The 13,803-nt window shown below is 51.7% G+C and overlaps 1 protein-coding gene across 1 annotated transcript in view; it reads left to right on the forward strand.

Annotated features, from left to right (window-relative positions):
- Positions 1-909: 909 nt before the first annotated feature.
- Positions 910-13,803, forward strand: part of IQSEC3 (IQ motif and Sec7 domain ArfGEF 3) — a 102,540-nt gene continuing 89,646 nt past the window's right edge. The window contains exon 1 of the mRNA XM_035027901.1: positions 910-1,469. Within this exon, the coding sequence (XP_034883792.1) occupies positions 910-1,469 (560 nt within the window). The remainder of the gene's footprint in view (positions 1,470-13,803) is intronic.

The raw sequence follows: 13,803 nt of genomic DNA on the forward strand, positions 1-13,803 counted from the left end.
AAATGTTTTTCAAACAGAACGATCTCTTCAGAAGTTTCTGGAAGCATGAACCATGACACACAGGACCTGGTTTATTTAGTTAATGTTCATATTAGAGTGGCCAAAACTGTCCTGAGGTTTCATTCCCAGAGAAAACCCAACATAAACAGACTGCCCACCCTAAGTTTCCTCTTGGCTGAATAAATGACTAGATGTTCTCTAGAGTCCCTTATAATTCTATGATCCTTGCATCCCAGGGAATTCCCTAGCAGAACAGATTGTTGAGTACAAAAGAGGCAAGTGTGCCTCTCCTCAGAAGGACTTTAAGATGACCCGTAACCTCTGGGATGGCTGGACGTGGGAAAAAGAATTTGTGACCTTTCCGAGTCCCATGACTTCCTCCTTTTAAATACATTTCTCTCTCCTTTGCCACCTTCTCTCTCTCTCTGTCTCTTTCTCCTTCTATCTCCTTCCCTCTCCTCCCAGCCTCTTCCTCTTCTTTTCCTCTGTCCTTATCTGCTTCTTTTCTCCTACCTATCTCACCGCACTCTCCCAGGACACCTAAGTCCACCTCACCCGCTTTCCTTTTCTCTCCAGATTTATCTATCTCTGGTCCCCTTCGTTTATCCTGCTCCCTACCGGCTCCCTCGCTCCTCTCCCTTCTCTCCTGTCAGCCCTGCAGGAAGCCGAGACTCCTCACGAAGCCTGGAGGTGGGAGGGTGGGAGGGTGGGCCCTGGCGCCGCGGTCCCGCCCCTCGGTGCGTGTGTGAATGCCTGTGTGGCCGTGACGCGGCGCCGGCGGCGGGGAGGGAGGCTGGGCCCGCTGGAGAGGGAGGCGAGCGGATCGCTGGGGCTGCTCGGCTCCTGCGCGCCCTCGCGCTCCCCGCCGCCCGCCGAGGCGCAGGCAGGGCGCAGGCGGCGGCGGGCGGCATGGAGAGCCTGCTGGAGAACCCGGTGCGTGCCGTGCTCTACCTCAAGGAGCTCACGGCCATCGTGCAGAACCAGCAGAGCCTCATCCACACCCAGCGCCAGCGCATCGACGAGCTGGAGCGGCGGTTGGACGAGCTAAGCGCCGAGAACCGCAGCCTGTGGGAGCACCAGCAGCTGCTGCAAGCCCAGCCTCCGCCCGGGCTCGTCCCTCCGCCGCCAGCCCCGCTGCCTGCCACCCCGGCCACCGCTGCCGCGGCCGCCGCCGCCGCCGGGGCCCAGGAACCACTCCAGAACCACGGACAGATCTCGCCCGCCGCGCCACAGCCTGCGCCGGAGCAATCACCGCTTCAGCACCACGGACAGCTCCTGGTGCAACCCCAGCCGGGCCCCAGCAGCAGGGCTCACGCACCCCAGTCGCCCCACCAGCACCCTGTGGCGCCCGGGGCCGTCGCAGACAAGGAGAAGGAGCGTCCCTCGGGTTGTTGCACTGCCGCTGGAACCCTCCTTCAGCACAAATCCCCCGCCGCCCTGGGCAAGGGCGTCCTGAGCAGGAGACCCGAGTGAGTGGGGAAGAAAGGAGAGGGATTATAGTAACAGAAAGGGAAGCAAATGGGTGTAAGGAGGAGATAAGGCGGAAATCGGATGCCCCTAAGAGTCTGAAGGACTAGGGTAACCTGAAGTGAAGAGATGAGAAGATGCTTGGAGGTAGAAGTGTGTCAAGGAGATTTGGGGGAAAAGAGGTATTAGTATCAGTGTTTGAGAGGGTTTAGGGGATGTTGGAGCAAAAGAGAGAATCCAGACCCTTACGGGGGGCAAAGGAGGAAAGAAATGGGTTTTAAGTGATTGGGGATATCAGAAACTGGCAGATTTTAAAGGAGACAAAATTGGGAGGAAGTTGTGGTGAAGATTACACTGAAGAAAAAAAGAGCAGTTGAATTTTTTTTAAGTTAGGAAAAATTTGGAAGGGAGTTTGGGTAGTAAAATTATTTGAATGGAGAGTGAGATATGAAAAAGACTGAGGCTTGGCGAAGACACATGTTAAGAGCTTTAAAAGGGCTAGGGTCCAGGAAGAATAGAACTGGGGTCTGAGAAAATTTAGGAGGCAGGGGATAAGGCTGAAAAGCAGGAATGATGTGAGAAGGCAGGGGTGCTGGGGATAGAGGAAGATAAAGGGTGGGAAAAGCATTTCCCAGAGGAATGAGTCTGGCTCTTTAACTGATGCAGTGGGATCAAAGCCAGGAGTGCCTCTTTGGGGAAGCTTACTCTGCTCTGACCTGAGTGGGCATCTTTCTTCTGAATCCCCACAGGACCAAAGGGGTGCAAAGGCACAACCCACCAAGCCAATGGAGGACTCAGTTATAGCGTGAGGACTCAATCTGGCTATAGCTCTTTTCCTCTGACTCAAGGAGGATTTTTGTGCAGGATGGTTGGCAATTGTGGGAAGGGAACAATGATAAGAGAGATAGTTGGCAAAGGGAGTTGTGGTATTTGGGTGTTTAAATCTCTCTCTATTATGGCTGATGGCTGCAAATCTTGTCTCCACTTGGTTATTTGGTGATATTAGGAATCTCATGTTGGGTCCTGAGAGAAATATACTCATTAGCCCCAGCGAGGGACTCTAGGACCTCAATCTCTTTCTTTACTTTCAATGTCTGTGAACTAGGGACATGGGAAGAAGAGATAAAAGAGGACTGGAATATTCTCTCTTCTGTATTAGACAGGCTGTGACATATCAGCTTCCTTCCTCTGAGTATACAGGTGATGGGAGAACTGCATGGAAGAACAGCTCAGGGGAAATCAGTACCTCATCAGCACCTGACCCTGACAATGGTGATGCTAAAGGGGGAGCTGAGGGGGAGGTGGGAAGGAGGAGAGCCAAGAATCTCACCTCATCCAGTCTCAGCATGTTTCAGGTCCGCAGATACTTGTGAAGATTTGATGTATTCCTTAAAAACTCATTTTCTCCTCATATCTATGTAGTTAGAGAAGTCGGGTCAGGATATGTTAGCTCATAGAGCGTAGATTTGACAAGAATCATGGGCTCTTAGGGGTGAAGATCCAGGATGATCTGACTTGGCAGACCTATAGCAATTGATTCAAGCCCCAAGAAGATGCAGCTTTCTTCCCCAGCTCCCTCAATGGCCCATTTGCTCTTCCTTCAGTTTCATAGTTTCCCTCCTTATCTGGCATAAAAAGCAGAAAGTCAGTTTTCCTTCAGTGCCCATGATTCAACAAAAAGACAATGTTCTTACAAGGTATTATGTGGCTTTTTCCCTAAATAGGGGGGAAAGAACTATTTCATTTGTTTTTCAGGGGGCGGCCACAGCTTTCTGGTAATTATGGTTCTCCACCAGATTCCTCTCCTCATGCCCTTTGGTATCTCCCTTCTCTTCCCCACTTTCTTTGCATCTCTTCAGGGAACTGTGAGCAAAAAGGGTTGAGGAAAGATCATTTTTTCTTGGAAAAGGACTTTGTTGTGGCCCTGAAAGTAGCTTAAAGAGCTCAAACTCTCCTGCCCAAGTGCTCCTGCTGGAAAACCAGGGATTTAGGAATCACCTGGATTCCTATCCAGCCTCCTGAGTCAAAACCAGAGACAAACCATAGCGTCTTCATCTTTCCTTCTCCTTTGTCCTGCTTTTGCTTCCCATAGGAGCAGAACAAAAATAAGAAATAATTAGAATGGTGGAGGAGAGTAGAAGTTGTTAAAAATCTTTCCCTTAGGAAGTTGTGCCAGGCACTAAAAGGTTAATACCCCAAGTAGCTCCTTCCTTCCTCCAGATCCTCCAGCTTTTCCCCTTGCTACCCGAGCCTGGACACCAAGAGACAGAGAGAGCGCCTTACTTCCTCCCTGCAACTCTCTCTCCCCTTGGATATGAAATCATGGACATCCTGGCTGGCTGAATGTCTTTTGTGCCTTTTGTACCACCCATTTCTCCCCACTGTTTTGCTGAACTTCAACCTAAGTTTCCCCCACAGAACCTCAGTAATGAATCACTGTTGCTGATTACATTTGGCCCCACCCTGCTCTCTACCCATGACCCCCATTTTGTATGGCTATCCTCCTCTGCCTATACCTCTCAGTGGTGCAGGGCTAGATGCAGCCAGCAGGCAGAGATCTTTATGGATAGGGTGAGGTGAGGAGAAGAAGAGCAGAGCCAGCAGCCCTCTCCCTGGTGTTTCTCCTGGGGAGCTCCCTGCTGAATCAGTTCTCTACTGGGCATGCTGAAGTAGGAAGAAGATATGGCAGATGAGGTCTTTGGATCATAATGTTACTGAAATCTTTTCTCATTTTTACTTGCCCTTCTCTGGCCTCATTAGAGTAAAATTGTGGCCCTGGTGTGGTTGCTGAGGGTTGGGTGAGGTTTACCTGGGACCAGGCACTGTGTTAGATGCATTATCTTCCCACACAGTTTGTCTCTTATCCCCATAACTCCTCTTCCTGCCCAAATCCAGGAGAGGCAAGAGCCCCAGGGAACCTGGGACCAGGAAATAATGGATCATTTAATTGTCATCAGATCTGCATTAATATGCAGCCTGGCCTCTCTCCCTTCTTCAGCTGAGGGAGATAGGAAGGTGGTGGCCTTGGAGGTCAGGCCAAGGAATTGATGATGAAGGAGTGGGTGAGTGCAGAGGTATCATGGAAGAAAGACGCTGGAGGGGTTAACATTCTTTCTCTGCATGCTTCCTGACTCTTGCTAAGCTCCAGCCCCCACTGCTTTTGCCTCTTAATGAAAGCAGCATCTAGCTTCCTCCTCTTTATTTTTTCAATCAAGGCTCACAGCATCTACAGAATTGATTATCCCTTTCCTGGCTGGAGTCAGAACCTCAACCTGATCTGGTGAAATCTACTTCTTGCCATGGAAGCACACGACCCTACTGGAGGCTACTAGCTTCAGTGTGACCACAGCTTCTCTATCTGAACACGTTTGCCCACCCAGCCAGCCATGCATTCAAAGCCCAGGGCTTGTCCATGTTCTCCAGCCCCTAGGCAGAGGATTACTGGAGGCTGGACATGATTCTTGAATTATAATTCAAATTCAGCTTCTAGCCCATACCCCCCACCTCCAAGTAGCCATGAAGTCTGAATGGCTCAGTAGCTCCTGTCCTGTCCTCTCTTCCTTTGTCCCTTGTCTTCCTCTTTTACTTTCTCTTCCTTGCTACCTTCCCCTTTCTCTTTGTCCTTCCTTCTCTTTCCCCTCTTCTTCCCTCTCCTCAAACTCTTTCTCTCTCCTATATTTTCTTCCTTCTATCTATCCTTTGGTTCCACTTAAGCTGCTCAGGGAAGTCTCCTCTTCTCTACTCCCATCCTTTAAGCATAAAATAAATCTTGGGTCATTTTTTGAGTTCCAGGGGGTCATACTGACTGGAGGCTCAAGGATAGTTAGACAATCATCAGATGTGCTTTTTAGCCTGTTGTCTAAAATGCTGATTGGAGCAGGTGTCTCTGTTCCTACTGAGTCAGGGTTGTCCCCCTGGAGATGGCAGCTCCTGTGTGGCCCATTCTGAGAGCTACTAAGAGAGCATGAAGGTCTGTCAGTCAGTGGAAAAACAGGAGAGAAGCAAACAGTCCTTGTTCAACATACCTGAGGCATATATCTAGAAACATCTAAACAAGTGTAAGCAGATCACTGCTGCCTAGAGCTACCCTCTATCAGAAGAGAACAGGGTGAAAGGGGGAGCATATTGAGAGTCCAGAGAGAAGGTTTTCTTGGTTGGAGTCAAGGATTTATGTCAGGAACAGTAAGAGCCAAGGATAGCTGGAAAGAGGATGGAGCCCCAAAGATTCAATTCATGGAGATAGCTGTATTGCATGTGCATATCATCACATCTGACAGTACAGTACGCCCAACCCTAATCACTTCCCAGCAGGCCAAACTCTATCAACAGAGTAAGAAAAGCCTCGACACTCAGGGTCCTTGTCTGCCTGTGGCTGGAAGGCCTGCTTGCTGAGGATACAACATGAAGGCCAGTGCTCACCCAACTGCCTATCCTCCTTTTCTTCCTCTAGAGAGGACTTCTACCTGGTAAGCTGGAAAATGGGGCCAGAATGAAGGCTCACTGAGAGGAGGGAGCATGCATCTTTTTGCTCACCTAGAAGCTGGCACAAAGTGGGCACTTACAAAAATCTTCTGTTCCTTGCTTGTCCAAGAGCCCAGACCACTGTTCCTTCCTCCCTTTCACCCAAAAAGAACATAGTTCAAGAGAAACAAGTCACTCCCGCCTCTGGGAAAACCCAATGGCCTCCATCCTCCTCACCAGCTCCCTGTGCCTTGCTTCATTCGCTCTCTCCTTCCTTACTCTCAAGCCCTTCCCAGGCCCACATAGTTAACGCCATAAGGGCCTCACGAGAGCATCCTGGAACATTTTCCTGTTGGCCTGAAACCAAGCAAGAGGAGCAGCAGTTGGTTCTGCTGATTCAGCAAATATCTGTGCAGCCTGAGTTTCAAAGGTCACTTATGAGAAAAGGCAGATGGGGTCAGGTCTGGGTGGACAGCCAATGAAAGTGAGGGTGATATGGAAAAAGAGGGGAGAGCTGGGACCAACAGCTGGACCTGTGGTCTGGAAAGAGTCTTGGATCCTGAATTTAAATCCCACATAAAGATTTTTAGACAGACTGACCCTGTTGGGGAACCTCAACATTTTTCACTGGGGCCCAAACATACTCTCAGTGGCCCTGCACACTAACTAAACAGCAGCTTGGTGTGGGGTTTCTTAGTAAGAGGTCCCTGGGACACTCTCATTGCACCTGGCAGATCCCCAAATGCAAGGCCATCTGGCAGGATTTCCAAGGCTTGGGCCACTGCAGCACCTTCCTCCTCTGCTTCTGGAAAAGCACAAAGTACAGATTCTCACCGAGGTTGCAAAGAGTTTCTTGTTTCCAGGGAGGAAAGTGGTGGTCATCTCCATTTCAAGGAGTGAGGGCATTAATAAACAAACAAAAAAGGATGAGGAGTAGAGTGAGGGAGAAATTAGATTTTTCAGGCTGAAGGGAACTTAGGAACGATAGAATCACAGAATTTTCAAGATCAAGGTGGTTAAGAACATGGGCTTTGAAGTCAGGCATCTCTGGGTATGAGTTCTGCTCTATCACCTACCAGCTGTGAAACCTTACATTCATTACTTACCTTCTTTAAGCCTCTGTTTGTTTGTTGTTGTTTTTTTTATAAAATGAAAAGTAATATATACTTTGAAGGGTTGTTGTAAAGTTTAAAAATCAAATGGTATCTTTTTTTTAGTATACATTGGATACATTCAATACATTGTATTATTTCTACAGATAAAGAACCCAGGGCCTAGGGTTCATCCCCAGTCAGACCACAATGAAAGACTAGAAGCCAAGTTCAGGATTCCTTCCCTGCTTCCAAGCCAGCTTTCTACATGTGCCCTTTTCTCATCTACCCCTCTACCTTTGGATAATGTGCACCCAAGCTCTTCCAGATACATGAATGTGGAGCTTACCTTGCAATGCAGCCAGGCAGGACAAATCCACCATCTCTTAGTGATCTGTGATGGGGTCTCACAACTTTATAGTTGGGAAATGCTTCCTTAAGCTCAACTTAAATGTCTTCTGTTGCATTTTAAGATTCTTTGCACTTCTCCTAAGGACATCAAAGGGATCTGAGTTATCACCCGATGCCCCATGGTGATAAGAATGACCTTGCCCATTTTCCAAATGGGGAAACCACAGTCTCATCTAGTATATGAATTCGTCAAGGATAAAAGTAAAGGGTGAGGGGATTGGAGTCTGGGCCAGGAAAATGTTTCCCACTTCCCTGGAATGAAAGCTATATCCATTTGTCCAAATTCTTCCATCCTGGGAATTTTGAAAGGGTAGTCCTGCTCTTTGCAGCCCTTTTGGAGGTCAGAAAGTTGAAAAAAACAAAAAACAAAAACCCCCAAACCCCACAGAAATTGCCTGAGAAAAGGAGAGCCTGATGTGTTATAGGATTTGGGGTGGTGGGTTGAGGGGAAAGGCGGGGAGGTTAGGGGAGGACTCTACTTTCTCTGGTCAAGCCTAGAGATACGAGTTTCTTCTCCTAAGACTTTCTTAGATGAAATACCGTCTGGGCGGCAGGGTGGGGGGGGACCAGAAAAGAAAAGATAGTGGGCTTCTGACGTTCCCTCCCAGGGTGGTTTTTGCTATGAGGCCACCACAGGCAAAAGCTGCCACTATGGGGGGCACTGGGCGCACTGGAGACCTGGGCTGCCCTGCAGTTGCTCTTTGTTTGGAATATCCCATCTGGGAGGTTATGTAACTCTGCAGGACCGGCGTACGTGCCAAGTGGTACCTTTCGCCCCCGGGAGCCAGGCTACTGTGGACAGAGGCCACGCGGGCCCGTCCAAGGGCCTGCCCACACTCTGCGCCGGCACCGGGCCATTCCCTCCAGGCCACAGCTGCAGGGGCTAGAGGGCTTTCGGAGCTGGGCCGGGGTCTTCCAGCACCGCTGGGGAGTCAAGCAAATGTCAGAGCCGGAAAGGTACGAAAAGGTCCTTTGCTTCAAACTCCTCATTGTGGCAAATGAGGAAGCTATGGCTAGGGAGAGAAGTGACTGGTGCTTCCAGACAAGTTAGTGGCAGCACAAGACCTAGAACTCTTCATCTGGCGCTCTTGACATTATCCGGTGGCGGGTAAGCGGAACTGGTCAGGACTGTTCCGTGGGTGTGCGGGGCCAGACCTGCAGCTAGTTACGGGAATTCAGGGGACCCAGGGAGGTCTCTGCCTTCCCGAACAGCTTGCCTGTGCCAGCAATTCCACAATTAGGGATTCCTTTCAATACTTCAAGGTTATCCCCCTTGTTAAAATGCAAATTCTCCTAGGACAGGAGAAAAACAACACATTTAGCTCTAGCAGCATTTACACTTCAGCATGAAAGAGTTCTCATGTGAGCAGTGTCCGAGAAAGGATTTGATAAGGCAGGAGGGTGTCATGGCGGCACTGGATGACTAAGGGACAGAGCAGGAGGCTCAGAAGGAGTTGAAGGGCTCGCCGGGGAGGCTGTTGAAAGCCGAAATGATTTTTATCTCTGCCGTATTTTGCAGGGAATTGGAATTGCCTTGCCTGGACCTGGCAAGCAGAGAGGTGGGGGGACCCAGGGCACTCCCACATTGGCTTGCCTTGGAAAAGTGATTATCTTGTCTGTAGAAGGGATACTTGCCCAGTGAGCTTCATGGGTAAAAATCATTAGGCAGGAATTTAAGGAGCATCCTGACACTCAGTAATCTAGGATCTTAAAATAATTCTCTAGATGGCAAAATTTCACACAACTCTATTGGGGTTTGCTGTGAGGTGGGAAGATGTGGGCAAGAGGGTTAACAGGAGGTAGAGGTTGGTGTTACATGGGCCTGGAGAGAAATGGGGATGAGGGGCTAATTCAACATCTAGTAGGGGCTTGATAAATACTGCTTGAATAAACAAACTTCTAACATGTAGGTCCCAGGCAGGTTCAGCAGTCGTTGAGTAGAGGGAAGTAAGGGTATGGTGTCCAGGCTGAAGAAGATCTCAGCTGGAGGGAAGACCCACTAGGGAAGTGGGTTGTGCTTAGTTAGGCCCAAAAGCCCGGGCTCTGCAGCTGAGCATATGAGAGAAACTGGATCAGAGGCTCAGCTCTTAAGGCCAGCTGGGGAGGGAGGGGCACATGAATGCTCCTCCCAGCTAACAGATACCACCCCAATCCTCTCCATGAGCATGGAAAGGCCTCCCCCGCCTCCACCGCAAGCCTCTGACCCCAGACCAGTCCAGTCCTCGGCGTGGGATGCCGTGTTAAGAATTAAGCATGAGAAAGCCCTTTGAGTGTTTCATCTCAGTGTCCCCGCCCCAGGCCCATGGCCTTGCCAGAAGCTTGAACTAGGAATAGGCAAAAGGTCTATGATGATGGGAGGGAAAGGAAGCCCAAAATGTGGCCATGTCTCCAGGTGGAAAGAGAAAAGAGAGAGCTGGATTCTGGCCTGGGGGATGAAACAGGAACCAGTGCCAGCCTCCAGGCCTCTTTACTCCTATTTCTTGACCAGGCAGTGTCAGCTCTGCTCAGGGAAATGTCAGGACGCTGAAGGGAGGGGGAGCGGGCGTGTATAAGTTGCCGATGTGTTTGTGGGTACGGTTGCGTGGGGGTGAGTGTGTTACTAGGGCTGGGGGAGATGGATCCCAGCGCACACCATAAAAAGATGTGTGGACCTCGCAGCAAAACTCAGCGGAGGCCTTCCTCCTGCTTCCCCATGACACCCTGGTCTGGTTACACGGGCAGGACTCTGGGTTCTATCTCCTTTATCTGCATGACTTGTTTTGTCTCTCTTGGCCAGCCAGCTCCTTCTGGGTCTTCCCCTCTGTAAAATGGGGTGAGTCTATAATGCCTCCACCCTCACTCCATTGCAGGCGTGAAGGGGACCAGGCCTCTGGAGGCTGCCAGCTCCTGGGAGGAAGGCTGCCTGGAGGGCGGGCAAGGGCAGGGGTCGGGGATCAGAGACGCACTCTTGAGGTATTGGGTTTGGAAGCTCAGGTACCCAGCAGCAGTGTGATGCATGGGAAGCTGCATCGTGGTTTTTCCCCGAACCCAACTTGGCCTAGCTTCGGCCAGGGCCTGGAACCACACGACCTCTCAGGGCTTTGGAGCTGTCAGGTCAAACCAGCTGCCTCCCTGCCTCCAATGAGGAAAGCATTCCCCATCCCAGGCAGAGAGGCAAGGGAATTCCTTGATAAATGGTTCCAATGCACCACAATTTTCATTCAACACATGAATTCAACACAATGATTATTTTAAAACAGCAACAGCAACAAAAACTCTACAAAGCAGTTGGGAATCTCTTGCTTGTGTCTAGTTTCAGTGTTTCCTGGCACAGTCTGGTCTTTACAGAGATGTCCTGGATGCTTCCAAATTGGCTCATTTGGCATCTTTGACATTCTTGGGGCTACTTAACTCCTAAGAGCCAGTCATGGAAGGTCGAAGGGAATTCCAGACGTAGGCAGAGACTCTGACCCAGAAGCCAGGCCCCTCAGTCCTGATGGCTGTGCCATCCTCACAGACCCCAAGTGTAAGCTTGGTGCAAACCCCTCCCCTTCTCTGGGCCTTGACTTCCCCTCTGGTCAATGGGGACAATCACTCTTTGCCCTGCTCTTTGACTCTGTCTCCCCTAGACTCACCAAGTCCACGAAAAGCAGAGCTGTTGAGAGGTTGCTGCAGCAGGAAGGACCTAGCTTAGACGTGAAAAGTGACTTCCAAATGGTAAGAGCCTTAGGAAGGGAGGTCAGAATGGGGGACAAAGGGAGACTGAATTCACGTTCCCTTTCCAAAAAAAAAAGAGACCCTTGCAGGTCGGGGAGGGACTAGGTGAATTCTGCAGGGGCTTCCAGCTCTAAGTACCCCAGGAATTTCCACCAGGTTCCCTCCGGACTTTGCGTGAAAACCGGGAGCAAGCTGGAAGGGAGAGCAGGAACCCGTGGCCCCGAACTCGCTCGGAAAGCCTGGGGAAAGCCCTTCCTCCCCTGGCCGCTTCCCCGGGGGCTTCTCCGTGGGGAGGGCTCGCGCAGCCGGCCTTTCGGCTGCGCGGGCGGCTTGGCGGGTTGCTGACAGCACCATGGAACCTCCGGCCCCCGCGCCGAGCTCCACGCTCCCCCGCGTGGGCGGGCACCCCGACCGGGGGAAGCCGCGCCCCCCCAACCCCGCCTCCCGCGCGCACGCGCCCCGCGCCCCCGGCCCGCCCCCGCCCCCGCCCGGCGCGGCGCTGCTGAGTCACCGGCTCCGGAGGCGCAGCCTTGGCACCTGTGCGCTCAGGCTCGGCCGCGCCCGCCGGCCCCCACCCCCTCCGCCCGCCTTCCGGGGCCCTCGCCGCGCTCGCGCTGCCGGCCTCCGCTGGGCCGCCCAACCCCTCTCCCTTCTCGCGTCGCCCCGCGCCCCGGCCCGGCTCTCGAGTGTGGCCGTTCCCCACGGTCCCGCCCGCGGCCCCCCCGACTCAGTCCGGCGTGCGCACCGCCACCCGCCCACGGCGTCTGGAGGCGCCCCCCCCACCTCCTCCGCGCCGAGGCGGGAGGTCGGGGGGCCTCCGTGCTGCGTCACCACCCGGCCGCTGCTGCTTCTGCGGCCGCCGCCGCCCGCGGCCCTGCTGGCTTCCCCCGCCCCGGACCACGACCGCTGCCCCCGAGGGTGCGGATCCTTTCCCAGGGCTCCGTAGGCCACAGCCCAGCCTGGTGGGCGTGCATCCACGGGGGAGGAGAAGCGGAGGAGGCGGCACGAGCGACCTCAGGGATGGGGATGGTGTCCCCTAGGTCCAACTTCTACACAGCATCCACCTCCCCTAGCCTCCCTTGTCCCCAGACACGTGGGCAGGAGAATCCCCGCTGTAGTTCAGCCTTCCCATGGTTTATATTGTATTTTATAGAATCACATAGTCTTAGAATTCTGGCCCCACCTATGATGAAGCGTAATAGTTCAGAAAGTGGCACTAGGTTTGAATCCTGACTCGGTCACGTGCTCACCGCGATACTCAGCACTGACAGTGTTGGTCTTCTTATCTGTAAAATGGGGATAGGCATAGTCCTAACCTCATAGGATTGCTGCGAAATTAAGAGGTCATGCCAATAAAGCGCCAGGCAAGGCGAGTGTCTGCGCACATTGAGGACTCAAAAAAGTATAGTAGTTGCTGTTCTTTGGGGACCTTTGGGGCCAGAAAGTGCTTTTCGAAGGTGGAGGGCTCTCTTTCTTGTTCCCCTGTGTTTTCCAGAGGGCTCAGAACAGAACGACTTCTCGTTGACGACCCCTCAAATATTTGAAGGCCTTCATCTCTCCCTTCCCTGGCCTTCCTGTCCACGATCCACACCCCCCCACCCCTGTCTTTTTTTTCTTTCCGAGGAACACACCTAAGCTTACCTCTTCCTGCTCCTCGTGTCTTTGTGGGTTGCTCTGCGTGGCCACCTCCTCAACTGCTCTCTAAAACACAGGCGCCAGGACTGAGTCCTTATCCGGGAGATGTGGCCAGACCAGCCTGGGCACAGGGAGCCCCTCACTCACACTGTCCCAGCCAGGCAGGTTCTGGATTCGCCCATCTTTGGATGGCCCCTAGGAACCCACTGGCTTTCTCAGCCCCCGGGGTCACAAATGGGACCTCTGGAGCAAGGTCAGTGAGAGCTCCTGAAGGACTCCATCCTCAGACTTCTGGCCACTTGTACTTGTGCAAGTTTTAATACCAAAAATGCTGAACGTTTCACCTGGCCCTGTTGATTTTCATTTTGTTAATCTATTTGTGTTCTTTTTAAAATTTAAATTACTCTTTCCAAATAAATAACACATTGCCATATCACAAAATAAAAGGATGCAGGAATTGATAGTGAAACGTGTCTCCCCACCCCTGATTCCAACCCACTCATCCCCATGGCCACCACCCCCCCCGGGAAACCAGCCCTCAGAAAAGTTAGCAACTTCTCATGCGTCCTCCCAGGGTTATTCTAAGTACATTCAAGCAAACACACACACACACACACACACACAAATATATGTATGTATTTGTGTTTATGTGTGTGTGTTTTCTTTTACACAAATGGCAGCAAGCTATATGCTGCTCTGGACCTTGGCGCTTTTCCCCTAATAATCTATCTTGGTGATCCTTCCATATGCAGTATAAAAAAGAGCTGCCTCATTCTTTTTAATAGCTGTAAAATATGCCATTGACTGTGAATCTAGGTTCCTTCTTCTTGTCTGCTGAGAGTTTGGAAAGCAAGCTCTGAGTAGCCTGCCTCAGACATTACCTAGGAGCTGCATATGAACTTGGCCTTCCAGCTGCTGAGGCATGCTGCTGCAGTCTCCTGCAGACCCTGCTCAGTTACGGTAGAACGAAGACTCAGGAAGTGTGCCTCCTTACCTGAAGAGTCGTCGCCACTCTTTTAGCTTGGCCCCCTCTGTTGTCTAC

This window comes from Mirounga leonina, unplaced genomic scaffold (assembly GCF_011800145.1).
Source record: "Mirounga leonina isolate KUSES-001 unplaced genomic scaffold, KU_Mleo_1.0 Mir_201, whole genome shotgun sequence".
Classification (NCBI taxonomy): domain Eukaryota; kingdom Metazoa; phylum Chordata; class Mammalia; order Carnivora; family Phocidae; genus Mirounga; species Mirounga leonina.